We start from the raw sequence: 16094 nt of genomic DNA on the forward strand, positions 1-16094 counted from the left end.
GCTATGTTGGGATGCCTTATTTTTGTTAAAACATAGTTTGGGGACATATTGACTGGAGTGCAAGGAAGGTCTCAGTAGAGGAAGGGACCTGCTTCCTTCCTTCGCTGTGGCCTTGGCCGTTGGTAGCTCACTCAGTTTGGTTTTGTGCTTCACTACTTTGTAGCTCTAAGTTAGGTTTCGTGGATACATCATGGTCCTGGAAGAAATACTAGAAACTGGTTTCAGTTGGATTTTCTTTAGAGGTTGAACGTACCAAAATTGACTCAGCTTCTGAACAATTTGTTTATATGGAATCCAGAAACCTGTTATCATAGCTTTCGTAATCATACAAACGGTAGTGTCATACCCTTGTGGATTGTGGAAAAGTCGAAAACTATTCCTTGTGTATCTTCTTCTTCACCTACTGTTTGACTAAATGAAACGAGAAACTGTATTGGTAGCTGAATTCTTTTGTTGCCGAATGAATGATATATGAGCTGATGAGCATATCATCTGTTAGCAAAAGTAATATCCTTGATCGCTTGTTAGCAACAAGAACTGAACTGACCATCGGTTTGCCTAAGAGAATGCGAGTACTGAATATTGGCTGGACACATGTCCACTTGATTGTAGGAAGTAAAGTTGGCTGAATTTCAAACCGTGGGGGTTCACTGCATTAAAGACAAGGGAGGTGTGTTCAAGACTTCAAGGGAAAGGAACAATAGATGCGATCAATAGGAACTTCTGATTCTTCTGGGTACAGGTATTTGATCAGTCACCTCATTCAACCAATATCAAATACAATTCAATTGACAAGACTACATTGCCAAGCTATTCCAATCAGACTTTTAACTCTCCTCCTAAGTCAACATTGTTAAAGTTAATAAGCAAGACTGACAGTTGTGTGACACTGGAATATAGATACAACATCAGATATTCTGAACCCAACAACCTTTCACATAATTCGTATCAATGAAAACTCCAAATCAAAACCGGCACATCGTTAGAGGATAAATTACACACATCCAAAAATATTCAAATGAAACAACAAATATGGTATGATAATTCTCCACATGGCCCTTTACACTAGAGTGGACCATGTTCTTCGGAAACATGCAAATCTTGGGAATAATTTAATTAAAAAATAATGTCTCCGCTTAAAATGGAAATTTTCAACTTCTAGGTGTCGTCGACTTGTGAGTGAAATACAAAGCTTGGGAATGTTGTGGTGATGTCTCTGCTCAGAAAACAAACAAGACAAATCATAAGTATTAACTCAGAAGCCAAGCAAGTGAAGCGGATCTACAAACAAGGGCAGCTACATCTAAAATCTGTCACATGTAGCACTGTTCATCATAGGTAATCAACATCCGAAATCCTGAATACGGGATTAGGGTGACCTCAACGGAAATTAAACAAGATAGTGTTAGAACTATCATTATTCTGTTCAGTGCTCTAGGTTGATAATAATATCCAGGACTTACTTGAGGTACTGAAGAGTCATGTTTTTCAGAAGGGATGGGTGCCGCAAAACAAGGCTTCTCCACTCTTCCTTATCAATCCTCCCATCATGTTTTGTATCAGCTTCCTCGAATGTCTGAAACCAAGGTTTAAAATAGTAAGTAAAAATTGATCATGCTTCAGCAACAGACCACGAACTCCTCCACTTAATCAACATATTCCTTAGATCACAGAAAGATGAAAAAGAGGCTGAGAAAGCACCTTATCGATTATACTTTCTATCACCTCATCCGAAAGATTCATGCCGGATTCTGCTAGCGTGGCCACTACCATTTGCTTCACCTAATATATAGAAATACATTATTTGTTAAGGACAGACGGAAACTAACAAAGGAAATCAAAGATAACACAAAGTAGATCATCAAACAAAGAGATTACCTCCTGCCTTTCAATGAAGCCCTGTTGCTTGAGGTCGTATAATTGAAACGAAACTGGAGTTTGACATCACAAGGATCAGTAATACATAAACCATACTACCAAAGACTTAAGTCTATGTTTCATATTCATATACAACACAATGAATGTTGTTTTACAAGCAACAGCAAAAGTCAATCACAATGAATTTCAGATACGTACACTCAATCTTATCGTCGATTGGGGCGTTAGGATGGAAGACAGAGAGAGCACGAGCAAACTCTTCAAAACCTAGTATTCCATTGTGCTTCGTGTCAAATAAGTCAAATACCTGCAAAGACAAGTGATAAGTAAGTCTTATCAATCACTGCCTTGAGATGGTCCAATGATGAAATAGAATTATACAATCACGACAATCGACTCAAAAAAGACTACAACAAGTTTGACGAAGATGTAATGTCTCACAGAAAAACGTACACGATCAGCGAATAAGCTCTCTTTCTTGTTTGTCTTGAATAACGCCAATTGAAACTCCTCCTACAAAAAGGCATAAGAAAATGACAAAAGAGGATGAGAAAAAAGTAAGGAAAGAGAAGTAATAGTTCAATGAGGAAGGGACCTAAAGTATGAGTGTGAAATATGAGCCCAATTCCTACAAGAAAAATGTTCTTGAATTAATAAACCAAATATACAGAATACAAACCTTGTTGATCAACCCGTCATCAATCACTGCACTGCTAATCTTCTTAAATAACTCATATAGTGCCTCTATTTCACTAACACTAACTGCATAAAATATATAAATAACTGAATCAGCATCTATGGCAGTTAACAAGAAGAGATACAAATAGTAGATACATATGGAAAAAGAAGGGGTTGGATAACATACACACTGTCTCCCTAGCCAGAATTTCAGGGTCTTCTAATCCTCTCGATTGTTTATATAAGTCAAGATCACAGCACCTCAGTAGGGAAGCACATAAATGCTTTAACCCCTCTATGCACTGCAACATGGTATTTTCTGGCAATCAAAACACTCCATACCTGGTTCACATGAAAGAGTATAGATAAGACATAAGATTCAAGTGTGTTTCCTTCAAACTAAGCAGTCTATAACTTCAGAATAACAAAACAAACCTTTTCACCATTTCCTGCTTATTTTTATATATGCACCCAAATGGCAAAACCCACAGAGCAGCCAACCCTAAATCTGAATTCAAAGATAGATGAACTATTTCAGAAAGATATCTCAGCCAACCCTGAATCTGGTTTACATAAAACAATATTGTTCTTATATAGCTTAACAATAAACAGACAACTAAGCGAAAGAAGCATTGTATATGTGACTGAACATGCAACTTTTGTAATATCAAACACTCCCACACATCTGACTTTCAACAAACCACCATATTCAACTACTTTCCTAATCTAATATTCAAACAATCTTTGTTGACAACTTCATTATAAACTCCTATTAGCCTCATCACTCTCATCTACCAAATCTCAGTGACGCTTACAGAAGCTCATATCAACTGAGGGCTACCTCATTCATACCATAATCAGAACTGAAAAGTTTCAAAATCTTAATGGATTTGAATACGAAAATTCACACATTCTTATCACAAAACCAATCCTCGTAATGACGTGACCAAACTGATGACAATCTAAAGTTATAAACAACAACAATCGAATTTAAAGTGCGAATCTTTCTCCAGCTAACTGAATTCCACCCTTCACAATGCTTCACAAGTCACAACACACCAATTGTGAAGCATAAACGAAGAATATTCACACTAAATTTGAACTCAAAACGCTTAAGGAGATGACTTAATAGCTCACACAACAATCATTCATACGAAAACCATATCAAAACATCCAATCATAAACATGAATTGGATACAAATCCAAATCGAGATCCAACAACAGAACAAAACAAACGGAACAGAACTAAGCAGATACAGATTCAGACAAAGATTTGGGAAATTGGGAAATAAAAAAAACAAGTAAAATTACATAAATATGAGATTTTGATTTCAAAATTTAGAGATTTACATGTAAAAAAAAAACCAATCTTTACTTGGTGTGGGAAATAGAGAGGAGGGGTCCTGGTGGCGATGGCGGTACAGGATCTCTGTGCAACTGGGGGTGGCTTTAGAGAATCTGGAGGAGAAGGGTTAACGAGGAATATGAATTTTTAAGATTTGAAGAAGAAGCTGGCGATGGTGTTGTGTTTATGAAGACGAATATATCGTGTTTTTGGGGAGTTGGTGTTTTGATATCAAGTGCAATACGACACCGTACGGTTGTTGGTTTGGCGGTTTCTCACGCGCCGATAATGCATTATTGGAGAAACTCCTCCTTTTATTTATTTTTCCCAATCTTTATTTTATTTTATTTTGAGGATAAAGAAAATTATCAGTATCAATCATTTTCAACAAAAGCCGCAACATTATTACGTAATTTGAAAATTTAAAATTTTATATAAATTATAAACACATAAATGATATGACAACTCATAATAAAGATCTTAAAAATCGTACTCATTCTCTTATAAAATGGCGACAATGAAACTAACTAGGAGTAAACTATAACAAAATCGCAGTTGTATACAAATAATTGATAAAGTGTAGGCGCACTGTGAAACGCTGGAGTTTTCGTTTTAGATGGGTTAGAGGAGGGGTGTATGCTATACCACACTAGTCCATAAACTTAAAGGAATAACTTAACCAGGATACTCTAAAATCCTTTTGTCAAAGTCAAAAGTAAATAGGAAATCAAAACTTTTATTAAACAAAACCACTTTTATCCAATGCCCTAACATACAATTGTACGCTCGAGTCACAACTTCTACCAATTTGTAGTTTTCGAGTTCTTGCAACTGCAGTAAGAGATCAGTATATGTGTTATGGAATAATAGCACGTGAATCAAAGTCTGATTAGTGAAATTGAGTGATTGTATTACTAATTTGCTAACGTAATCGATGTGACTTGTTGAATTATGTTTTTATTTCTTTAAAAAAAAGATTTTTTCTTTTTAATATTTGGAGGCCCATTGGACCAGCAAATGGGCATGTTTAGCAAAAGCAAATTACAACATTCCATCAGATCCATACATATATAAAGCGACAATCTATGCGAGGGTAGAACAGAGAGAGAAGGAAGAAGAAGACGAATTCCATCAAACTTATTGAAGCTTTTATTCGAATTAGGGCAAGGCTTTTCGAGCTCTCTGTGTATGAATTGCGTAAGCCTTGGGTTTCAAATCCATGGGGAACCGAAAAGAACGACGTCGTCTTGCCGCCATGTCCAGCTCTGGTCGCAGAGTTAAGCTCGACCTCTTCGCCGAACCCTCTGGTACTCTCTCTCTCTCTCTCTCTGGATTTGCATATCTATGTCAATATTTGATTGAATCAGCGTACAATTGTTTAGGGCTTTTGATTTCAATCATTTCATTGCTAGGGTTTTGTTGCTATTCTAGTTTTGACTAAAAAGATTGAATCTTTAACTAGACTGAAGAGTTGTACCCCCAAATTAATTTTTAATTTGAGTGTAATTAGGTGAATTAGTATGTTCTGAAGATTTGTATGTGGGTGTGTATAGGAGGAGATTTGGGTGGCTCTGCTGAACATGAGGGAGTTGGAGGAGAAGTACATTCGAAAAGCGAATCCGGTTTACCCAATTCACCATCTTCTTCAGGTGGGTTCCCCAAAGTTTTCTTCGAAAAAAGGACTATGTAGAGAGGACATGTGTGCACAACAATTATGTTGTTCGCCGGGAAAATTATGGAAAAACTATTATGTACAAGACATTGTTATGTTGTTTGCACCCCCCTCGCAAAGAATGTGCTTTTTCGGCCTGTAGGTTGGAGGAGAACGTTCACTGTGAGGTTGTGTCTGCCCCCTTGCCGCAGTGAAACTGTTGAATTACTCCCCCTGTTCGGTTTGTGCTTTCTGGCAGCGGAGAATAGTTCAGGAGATTTCAGCCGGGAAATTTGTCTATTGGTTCGTATGTCCTTGGCTTTATTGCTTTGTGCCCTGCTGATGTTTTCCTTCCATGTGTAACAGGTGCTTGCAATGAAGATATCCAAAATTCTCAATTCATTTTCCTCTCTTGATCTTAGTTGCAATTACTTCCATTCACATAAATATTGTAGCCTTTCTGTTTAAGGTTTTCGTATGTTGGTGAATAGGTAATATGAAGGGTTGCATAGTATCTGACATGCTAGTATTATTATGTCTGCAGGTCAGCAACCAGAAAATCCGCTGCTTTTACTTGGCCAGTATAGTGATGAGGAGTTGGATGATGGCTCAAATAAAACTCATGGTGATGCTGTAGGGAACTCTTTGCCTCCGAGTGATGACGAGGTAAGCACAATTAATTTCTCTTCTTTCCTTCCATTATATTCAATGGCTTCACCCATAATTGATCTCAGTTACTGTCTACTTTAGTGACTTGTATGATGCTCTCTCTCCCTCCCCTCTGTACACATGCTAAATGCTTTACCCTTATCAGGTTAAGAGTGTGCCTAATGAATTGGGAAAGAATTTGGATATCAAAGGTAGTGAGGTGCCTGCTTCTCAGAATTTCCATCAAAAGGGAGTGGATACCGACTCTGATACACTGGATTGTGATGAGAGCATTGAAGATAGTGATAAAAAAGAAAATGGTGATCTGACCACTGGGGATTTATGTACAGAAGTGGACTTAGTGGATAAACTTTCTTCGCCTGAAACTGATAATGTACAAGTTATTGGTGATGTCAGTTCAGGTTGGAAGATTGTGATGCATGAAGAAAGTCAAAGCTATTATTACTGGAATACTGAAACTGGAGAAACCTCATGGGAAGTGCCTGATGTTTTGGCCCAGGCTGGCAAGTCAACCTGTGAACCGAAGATGCCTTCTATTGATGAAAAAGAGAGTGTTCCTGTTAGTATGCAAGAGTCTAATGGTTATTCTAATTCTAATCCCATTGAAGGGTCTTCCAATATGGTACCTCAGGCCCTATATGGGGAGGGGTCCCAGATGAATGACTGGAATCTAGGATACTATAATGGATCAGAGATTGATCCCTCCTCTCATCTTGTAAAATATACTGAGGCTTTGTTAGAGAGATTGAAGTCACTACAACGGTAATTTCTTCACCCCTCCCAGTTTCACATACAAATACATCTAATTATTTACATATTTTCTCGTTCATTTATAATTTGTTGCATCTTTCCTATATCTTCTTTGGGTGATGTTGATTAATTCTTTATATGCCTCAGGTCCAAGGATCAACTGCAAGGTGTTGACCAGATCACAAAATACATATTGGAAATTGAAATCAGACTGTTTGATTTGAAGTCATTAGTTTCCTATGGATCATCTCTGCTTCCATTTTGGATGCATTCTGAAATACAGCTTAAGCGGCTTGAGAGTGCTATTGATGTTGAAATGTCTAAGATTGTAAATTCTGGAGAGTCAAATCAAGTTGAGGCATCTCAAGCATCATTCTTCCAGGGAGAAATTAATGTTCAGGAAAGCAAGGAATCTAAAACTGAAGTAGATCGAGTAGAAGAGAAGCAACTTATTTCTTCTCTAAATGAATGTCATGGTTCTCTTAGTGCGGATGCAGTCAGTGAAGATCAAGAAGTTAAAGACCGTATTGTGAATAATGAGTATGTTTCTGCATTTGGCCCCCCTACTAAACAAATAGAGGTTGGTGCAAGTGAACAAGTCCATGGTATAATAGTTCCTGATGAGTTAACTACCAAGAATGAGGTTTGTGCTGAGGAAGATGTTGACATGGATGTGGACATGGAAGTTGAAGATTCAAATTTAGCCGAGAATACAACTATTAATTCTTATGCGTTCCATGCAAAGGAGTTCACTGGAACAGAGCAGCCAAATCAGCCAAATTCAGCTTCCCTATACACATCATTAGTTTCAGAGGATACTTTTGCGGTTCCACCTCCTCCAGATGAGGAGTGGATCCCTCCACCCCCACCTGATAATGAACAGATTCCTCCGCCTCCACCTGATGAGCCACCACCTGAACCTCCATACCCTCCACTGGTGTCTTATTCTGAGACAGCACAACCTCTCTATGCAGAACAATACAATTTCTCCTATCCAGTTTCTGGTTTTGAATATTATGGACATACAGTTGCTGAAGCACCTGGTGGTAATTATTATGGACAAGCTGAAGGAAGTCAACTTGCTATACCCCATGTACCAGTTTATTATGGTGCAGGTCTTAGCACCTACGCTGACAATGCTCAGGTTGTGGCAAATCCTGTTGCGCCTGTCACATATTATGCGCTTCAAGATGGAACAGTACCTACCCCTCCTGTAGTCAATAGCATAAATTCCATGCAATTTCACAGTGAGGCTGCTACTATTAGCTCTGACAACCTTTCATCTGATCGTCCAAGTATCAATTCCTTTGAAGGAACAGGCATCAGTGGTTCAACTTTGCAGGTTCCATCTATCTCAGCCACTGTCCAAGCGCCTGCTAATATTATGGAAAAAGATACGATTCTTGTTCCATTAACTAATACAGTCTCTATTGCTGAACCTATTCCTGCCACATCAGTGGTTGCGAAGGTTCAATCAAAAGGTAAAGCTTTTGAACTATGGCTTTATTTGTCGTTCTTGATAATTTCCTCAGAAAAGAAGCTTATAAACTGTATAGCTGATATCTTACAATGGTTCAATTTAAGTGTAAAACAATTTTTTTGGGTAGAAAGTATTGTCATATTATATGTATTACATGCTTTTCTTGAGTGGATGAGACATGAGTTTAAAAGTTAAAACTAGTTAAATAAATATTCTGTAGTTTTCATCTTTCTTGAAGTGTGTCCTAATTTCTAGACAGATTATATATGAAATCTATGAAGGTGTTTATAGTGCGCTATGAACACTCTTGTTCTTTTGTTCCTGTTACTAAATGCAGCAATGACAGAATATAATAAGAGTTTTTTTTTTTGCTCTTTTAGCCCTCTAGTCTGCAATGGCTACATATATTATGAAAACTGCAAGCCAGCAAATGCTCCTTTTTTGGTTAATCATGAGATTAAACCTGCTAATATGATGACATGTGTATACAATGTATTGGAGGAATGCTAATTTTTTACTTCTTTTTTCAGTTCTACGTACTAAAAAGCGGACAATACCAGCTTCTTCTTCCTTGAGGTCTAATAAGAAAGTCTCCAGTTTGGTGGACAAGGTATGCTCCCTCTCATCTAGTTTGCCACATCTTTATATATTTTCCAATTACTACTCGTATATGAATATTTTTTAGATTCACCTGAGTTTTATATTTGAAAATCAGTGGAAAGCAGCAAAAGAGGAGTTGTTAGAAGATGAGGAGGAACCTGATAATACATATGAGTCACTAGAGAGAAAGCGACAAAGGGAAATAGAGGTATGCTGGAATTTATTTGTGCAAGTCACTACTTTTTGACCCCGCTTTCTTAACTAGCTTTCCTTGCAGGAATGGTATTCACAACAAATTACAAGTGGAGAGGCCAAAGACAATGCTAATTTTCAACCTTTGGGCGGCAATTGGTATGGGGATTCTTAATCAAAAGAAACTTTTAGTTTGCTTAGATGCAGGATGCAGTAGGGATGAAGTTTCAACAAGATTTGCATATACGTATATGCATAGTCGTGTCTTGGTTGTTTTGTCCAGGTTTTCGATGTGATTCTATAATGATGTGAAATTCTGTTTCATACAGGCGTGAGAAGGTGAAGCGGAGAAAGACTCAGTTAGCCCGTGAGGCTGTGGAGACCGCACCAGAAGCACCTAGTAACGGGAACCAGCAGCCGGACCTTACAGAACTTTCAAGGAATCTCCCCTCTGGATGGCAGGTATTTTTAATTGGACCCCTAACTTTCCACAATGCATTGTCTACCAGCTAGTAATTAACTTCACTCTCTAATAGACAGGCTGCGGAGTAATCCTATTTATTTATTTATTTCAAGCCTTGGTTTTATGGCTTTTGAAATATAACCTTGATTTGTTCGATTTTCAGGTTTACTGGGATGAATCCTCGAAGCAAGCTTATTACGGAAATACTGTAACCTCAGAAACTACCTGGACGAGACCAACAAAATGAGTTGTTTCCAAACTTCGAAGGCTTGTATAGTTGCTGTATTAGTTGGCAGTTATATCACTTACCATCTGTTGTGCTGAAGCTATCATTTTATCATCACAATGTTGTACGCAAAAAGTCCTAAGTTCTGAGGAATGTAGGTTTTTGGTTGCAATAGAAAATCCCCCTTCTGCCTCCTGTGAAGGAGTGTAGCATCTAGTACTAGGTCAGCCTTAGCACAGTTCATTGTATACAGTTTAGCCCAATCTAGCCTTCACATTAAAAACAATAGACTAGCTCATTTATTTAACAATTGTGTCTAGTTCTTTTGACAAAAAAGAAGAAAAAGAAAAATTACACTCTACATGTTCTAGGATTGACATGGTCTTTAAACTAAAATGTAAAATGTTGTCATCTTGGCGAAGCCAGAGGGGTACTCCATGTTCTAGGGTATAAATTCCTCTAGCTTTTCGAGAAGCTCAGCGAACCCTGTCTGAAATTGTTTCATTTTTTCCTGGGTATCCTGCTTTGCACTATTATACCTCTCTCGTTTCTCCTTTATTCTCTTCTTTAACTCGTCAATCTCATTGATCTGCTGCTCCTCATCCTCAGGAACCTCATTATTTTTTAGTCTTTCCTCTCTAGACTCGACTCGCCTCGCCTCTGAAGTTTCGCTACCTCATGCCAATGACAATGATCATTCTTCTGTTGAACTAGTATAGCTTCAACATCGTTCCAAAAGCTTTTCAACCTCCATCTCCTCTATTTCTCTCAGATCTTCTAATATTGGAGGCTTGCTCTCGGAGAGCCAACAATACAGAACTCCAAAGTATGCTATTTGTTGAGAAATATATGAAGCAAAACACCGCCACCAATTATCAAGCTTTTTTAGTAGCTTCTACGTGCTCTTCTTCGCAGCGTAATATGGGATATTCTTTAACTTCTAACATGATCTTCTTTTGTGTTTTATATAACTCTGACATGTGCCTTCCAGTTTCTCCTCGTCCCTTTTAGCTCCTCGTAAAGTTTGGGATGCAACTATTCGTCTCTCAGTTTAGTAATTTGGTCAGAGTAGAACTCAGCACTCTCTTCCTAATCCTCAACTTTGGGGTTCACCATTATGTTATCATGCTCCTCTCCTGCACTGGCATTGCTCTTATCTGATTTCTTCATGGCTTGCTTTTTTCGGTTCAAATCCTTGTAGAGTTTCACCTCCTAGTCTTTCAGCTTCTTAAGTGTTAAGCCCATTCTTTCAGAGCTGACATTGAAAGTTGAACAATGAACTCTAGAGCTGCTCCTTGATAGTGAGCGCAAGAGTTTGGGAGGTTGCAACTGATTTAGACTTGTTTTCAGTACTATTCGTCTCCAACATCTTTGAAACTTCCTCACCAATGTTATAGGCCATCTGAAATTTTTCTCCAACATCTCCTAATTCTTGCAAGAACTCCTTGCAGGAGACGTCCGTCAAAGCCAACCGGCAGGCTTCTGGCACAACAATAATGTCTTGCCTCCTTGTGTTCAAAGCACCCTCATTGAGATTCTCCATAGCCTCATCGTCGTCGTCTTCAGGTAGATCAACTGTATATTGCTGGGTTCTCGGATTCTGAGGCTGGGGCTTCTGTTCTTTAGTGAAAGCGTCTATGAAGTCGGCTACTTCTTTGTAATAGCCATTTAACTTCAAATGTGCATCCGCAAGGTCATGCCTTCGCTTTATAAAGCCTTGTTTAGAAGCTCTATTCTCTTTGAAGAAGAATTTCCCATGTTGGTCTCTGGTTGTGTAGAGAAATTAAAGCACTAGTACACAAAACGAATGTGTATTTTTATACATAAAAGGGAAGAGGTAAGCAACTTTATATAGGAAATAATAAGGCATAACTTACGAAATATAAGAATATTGCAGTATTTGTCCAATTTTAATAGGAAGTATAGGAACATATAAGTGCAAACCTAGAAGGAATAGGAATATCATCGATTTTGGTGAGTACTACTTACCAAACATTTCAGGCGGTGTTGATCACGGTATTGAATTCTTACAATCTTGAACTTCTCAAAATTTGTTTCGGGAAGTTCTTCTACAACCGAATTCATGATACTGGTCAGGTTTTGAGCTATTTGTGCATCTGTGTAAAGTGGTTTTCATCGAGTCTTTGATTACAAGATTGCGAAGTATATACCAACCTCTCTGCTACTGTTACAGTGGGAAATAAATGATAGAAATGACAATGGTAGCAAATCAGCAGCTGACGCCTAGTTACGAGCAATTAGATCTGATGTACACCAAATCCTACACTAATGCAGACTTGGTTGAGGCTTGATTCGAAGCAATGAGTAACGTAATACATCAATATAAAGGAAAAGCTAGTTCATGTGCAGCAATGTAGAGCATGTTCATTGCAAAGTTGCAATACAACTAGAGTTGCACCAATCTCGACCGGTCTCATCTGAAAAATGCACCACGCTTCATCAACACAAGCTTTTCTTAAACCATACCCATAGATCCCACCTCGAAGACCTCGTCTACGTCTTTAACCTGCTGAACCCACCAGGTACATACACAAAGAAAGATCATAGTACTCAATACTCATATCTCATATATCAGCAAACTGAAAATATGAGTAATCCTAATGTCTCTCTGTGTTTCAAACACAACCATACAGTACTCACTCATCAAAACCATGATCTGATAAGCATTAAAGCTGTTCAGAGCTCTGGAAAATTCAATAATCTACATTCAGATTCATCAACGTATACATCGATAAATAATTCTAGAAAAACTGTATCATACATAGGAAATTCATCGCCAAAGGTTTTAAGTACACTAGCTCCGAAAAAGATCAAACAGAGGGAAAGACTGAGGCTAGAGTACATATACGTATTATGAGACGTGTATATCAAGTTCTCTTCGATTTTTCCTACTCGGAGGAATACGGTTTTCAGTTTTAGGAAGGGCAGACTTCATGGCATTTCTCTGTTTTTTTGAAGCAAGATTTTCTTCAAGGCAGATATGTGACTACAGTTTTTTTTTTAATTGTATTTGGCAAACCGTACAACGTTTAGATTTTGAATATTTAGTTTCAGGATTTAGTTGGTGACCAAATTGTAGAACATTCTAAGTTCATTGTTAATTTCTTTTAAAATCCCGAATAGAAGTTCATTTGCCAACAGATAAATGCTCAGAGAAACAAAATTGCAGATGCTACATTGATTCAATATTCAGAGTAAAGAATACAGGTCTTTTTGATGAGTTGATGTCCACAAATGGGACAGGCACAACATCAAACTGACCATTTTTGTAGGTGTAGAAAGTTAAGATAATTATTCAATAGAACAGTGAAGAATATAACTGCAGCAACCTTAACTAAAGTTCAATATGAAGACCTTTTCCTATTTTCTCGATAAGAACCCTCACTTTCTTTATCCTTTAGAAAGCTGAGGAAAAGAAGAAATCCAAAAAAGGCAAAGCCTCCTGACCAATTGCCTCCACCACCACCCCCACCGCCGCCGCCGCCACCATCATCATCTCTGGGAGGGAATCCTGTTCCACCATCATCAAGCAACGGAGACTTTTCCTTGCCTGTAATTTCATTCAACTATTATGGGTTGTTTGACAAAGATGGAAATTGCACATACAAAACAGCAGTTCCAAGGGAATTCAGGCGAGCATCAAGACACGATACAAAACATACAAAGGTTCAAGCACAGGAGACTTGACACTACTGTATATGAAATTTACGCTAGGTGTTAGATCATACCAGGAAGATGTGTAATTGTTGGAGACTCCCGTGTAACAGTTTGTGTTTGCCCTTCTGTACTGCATTTGGCATTCTGTAAAAGATAAGGCAAAATCAGGCTATGTTTCAAAGTCAAGGATCAGAATCATGGGGAGAAAAAGTTCGTTGATGCCATTAAATATACTATTTAAGCACAAAAATTTCCTGATGTTTTATTGCAGGGTCATGAATCAACAGAAGGTACAAAACACATAGACAGTACAAGTACAACAATTAAATATCTTTGCAAAATAAGAAAAAAGGAAAATGAAAAAGCAGAGCAAAGAAGGTGATTAATTGACATTGGAGCCAAAAACCCTACTGAAGTATAAATCATAAGGGACAGATGTGTGAAACCTATTGGCTTGGTTGTGTAGTCAATACTTTTACTGTTTCTTCCTAATGGCCAAAAGGCAATTACAGAGAACAGCCGCATTAGCTAAACTCTGAACTCAAAACAAAAAAATGCTTTTGCTTGTATGTTTTTGAGCTATAACTTCAGTTTTAGATAGGTATGTCTAGTTTCTTTACCACTGTTTACTCACAGGGCTGATGTCATAAGAAAACAATTGCATGGCCAATCAATATATGCTACTCACACAGAAAGAAACTGCAGTAATGATATAGGACATGCAGCAGAAAACTAACCAAAGAAGAAGCACATATTACAGCAGCAGACTGCATTCGACGAGACCCTGTGATTGGTGATGATGGTTTTCTTCCCTGAAGTGATATCTGTGTCCGAGGCCCCACCGGTCTAATGCCAAAGCCAACCACACTTCGACCCACACCAACTCTTCTTGGACTAGACCCATAAAACCCAGCCTGTCCCTGGTGCTGACTTACTGACCCTATCATTTACAAAGCACATAACCATGATATGTCATTCTGAAAACCAAAATGCAAATATTGTGAAAAACTATATATCGACCACCAATGCAGTTATGGAAGAAGTGATTCCAAGAATCAGATACATCCAGAAATTATCTGGCATGAGCATGCAATTGTACATAAAAATTAACTCCCCAATTCTAACATTCCAAATTGCTTGGACAGCATATCCTCATTTTCTAACTGTTAGAAATAATAGCACAACTTGTCCTCAACTACATCACAGAATCATAACATCGTCACTTATGCTATACCTGCTGGCAGTAAAGGTAAACTAGCAATTGCACTTGCTGCAGTCAACATCACCATTTTGATAACAACCACCTGGAAAACACAGGATTTTGCACACTACGGTTATAAAACAACCAACACATACTCATATGCATATATATTAAAACAGGAAAACCCAAATGCATGTAAAAAAGAGCATATGCCATAAGCAAAAACAATAACCCCACTGCGACTTCCTCCTAATAAAATTCTTCAAACACATTAACGCGTCAAAGAAACTCCCATGTTCCTCATACCTTCAATTTAACTATGCTTCTATATTACAATATGAAAGTCAAAATTTTATTTCCATAGCCTATCGTCCAAGTAGTCCCAACTCCAACCACTACTGTTTCATTAAAAAGCACACAAAATGCTAGCTTGCTTTCATGAATCGACATTTGATCAGCTTTTATATCAAAAGTTACCTAAACCTGTTGAATCACCGAACCCATTATATATGTGTGTGGATATAACCTCCAAAACGAAAAGTTGCAAGCTTTCAAATCGTCAATTCTCATTTTACACAAGAACAATGATCAATTCAAGCTAGAGAATCCAAGGTTCAAATTATGCAGGCAAAAACAACAACCGAAAGCACGAAATTTCAATCTTTATTCAGAATCATAAAGCTCTTACTGGATAAAGACTCCGCCTTTGAAGCGGAACAACCGCTGCGAATCACAAACCGGAGAACCCTTTTCGAGCGGCGTGTTGCTTAGTATGAAACCCTAACCCTAATGGTCTGAAATTCGAAAAAATGAAGGAGAGGTTTTGAGGTTGTGGAAATTCTATTGAAGGCGGTGAAGAATAGGAGAAGAAGATGATGAGCAAATCCTAACGAACGGCACGTCGTATAAAGTTTGTTGTATCAAATTGACGGTATTACCCTTGTGGTGGATTGTTAGCTCAATCATGGGATTGAGTGAGAAGTAGCCCAAATCTGAGTTGTTTCCCTTGTGACAATGGGAATCTTCTCAGCTAAAATCTGGCTGTTAGTTAATGGAATGAAATTTCTCTAGTTTCCACATTGCTACTGACACAGGATGGATTTGAAACTTGATACATACGCTTTTTTGCGAGGAACTCTTACTTTCTAAGTGTTTCGTTAACACACCCGAGACAAATCTAGATATGACCCTCGTAACATTTTTTGACTGGAATATATGAAGGGATGCTTCAAAAAAAAAAAACTACCAGTTGAGAATGAATTCAAACTAAGACAAGTACAAAT

The 16094-nt window shown here is 37.9% G+C and overlaps 4 protein-coding genes across 6 annotated transcripts in view; 2 read left to right on the forward strand and 2 right to left on the reverse strand.

Moving 5' to 3' along the window:
• LOC126788917 (heterogeneous nuclear ribonucleoprotein 1) overlaps positions 1-16094 on the forward strand; it is a 156219-nt gene that overhangs the window by 28004 nt on the left and 112121 nt on the right. The window lies entirely within an intron of this gene.
• Positions 898-4076, reverse strand: LOC126788923 (calcineurin B-like protein 3). 3 transcript variants are annotated; one of them, XM_050514944.1, is made up of 10 exons: positions 3932-4076; positions 2992-3064; positions 2744-2898; positions 2558-2640; positions 2320-2391; positions 2077-2185; positions 1879-1931; positions 1702-1782; positions 1464-1576; positions 898-1216 (listed from the first exon to the last, which is right to left on the reverse strand). In XM_050514944.1, exons 3-10 carry the CDS (start codon positions 2865-2867, stop codon positions 1159-1161), a joined length of 693 nt encoding a protein of 230 aa, XP_050370901.1. In that variant the 5' UTR covers positions 2868-2898; positions 2992-3064; positions 3932-4076; the 3' UTR covers positions 898-1158. The 3 variants fall into 3 exon arrangements, with proteins under 3 accessions (XP_050370901.1, XP_050370900.1, XP_050370902.1); XM_050514943.1 differs by having other exon boundaries at positions 3907-4076; XM_050514945.1 differs by having other exon boundaries at positions 2332-2391; positions 3907-4075.
• LOC126788906 (uncharacterized) lies at positions 4960-10224 on the forward strand. Its single transcript, XM_050514924.1, has 10 exons — positions 4960-5208; positions 5455-5550; positions 6097-6218; positions 6367-6983; positions 7119-8452; positions 8982-9061; positions 9167-9259; positions 9329-9402; positions 9573-9705; positions 9870-10224. The coding sequence occupies exons 1-10, from the start codon at positions 5121-5123 to the stop codon at positions 9951-9953; spliced, it is 2721 nt and encodes a 906-aa protein (XP_050370881.1). The 5' UTR covers positions 4960-5120; the 3' UTR covers positions 9954-10224.
• On the reverse strand, positions 13102-15648 carry LOC126788926 (protein FERTILITY RESTORER RF2, mitochondrial-like). Its single transcript, XM_050514950.1, has 5 exons — positions 15500-15648; positions 14845-14914; positions 14348-14550; positions 13682-13754; positions 13102-13503 (listed from the first exon to the last, which is right to left on the reverse strand). Exons 2-5 carry the CDS (start codon positions 14897-14899, stop codon positions 13295-13297), a joined length of 540 nt encoding a protein of 179 aa, XP_050370907.1. The 5' UTR covers positions 14900-14914; positions 15500-15648; the 3' UTR covers positions 13102-13294.

This window comes from Argentina anserina, chromosome 3 (genome assembly GCF_933775445.1).
Source record: "Argentina anserina chromosome 3, drPotAnse1.1, whole genome shotgun sequence".
Classification (NCBI taxonomy): domain Eukaryota; kingdom Viridiplantae; phylum Streptophyta; class Magnoliopsida; order Rosales; family Rosaceae; genus Argentina; species Argentina anserina.

What these genes read in the sequence shown, in the direction of transcription:
- LOC126788906 (XM_050514924.1), top strand. Translation starts at nt 5,121, where the DNA reads ATGGGGAACCGAAAAGAACGACGTCGTCTTGCCGCCATGTCCAGCTCT. An exon ending in TCTCCAGTTTGGTGGACAAG is followed by an intron (nt 9,062 to 9,166) that starts GTATGCTCCCTC and finishes TTTGAAAATCAG; the next exon opens with TGGAAAGCAGCAAAAGAGGA. An exon ending in CAACCTTTGGGCGGCAATTG is followed by an intron (nt 9,403 to 9,572) that starts GTATGGGGATTC and finishes TGTTTCATACAG; the next exon opens with GCGTGAGAAGGTGAAGCGGA.
- LOC126788923 (XM_050514944.1), bottom strand. Translation starts at nt 2,867, where the DNA reads ATGTTGCAGTGCATAGAGGGGTTAAAGCATTTATGTGCTTCCCTACTG. An exon ending in CTGATCGTGTACGTTTTTCT is followed by an intron (nt 2,186 to 2,319) that starts GTGAGACATTAC and finishes TTGTCTTTGCAG; the next exon opens with GTATTTGACTTATTTGACAC. An exon ending in AATCGACGATAAGATTGAGT is followed by an intron (nt 1,932 to 2,076) that starts GTACGTATCTGA and finishes GTCAAACTCCAG; the next exon opens with TTTCGTTTCAATTATACGAC.
- LOC126788926 (XM_050514950.1), bottom strand. Translation starts at nt 14,899, where the DNA reads ATGGTGATGTTGACTGCAGCAAGTGCAATTGCTAGTTTACCTTTACTG. An exon ending in TTTACCTTTACTGCCAGCAG is followed by an intron (nt 14,551 to 14,844) that starts GTATAGCATAAG and finishes TGTAAATGATAG; the next exon opens with GGTCAGTAAGTCAGCACCAG. An exon ending in AACAATTACACATCTTCCTG is followed by an intron (nt 13,504 to 13,681) that starts GTATGATCTAAC and finishes ATGAAATTACAG; the next exon opens with GCAAGGAAAAGTCTCCGTTG.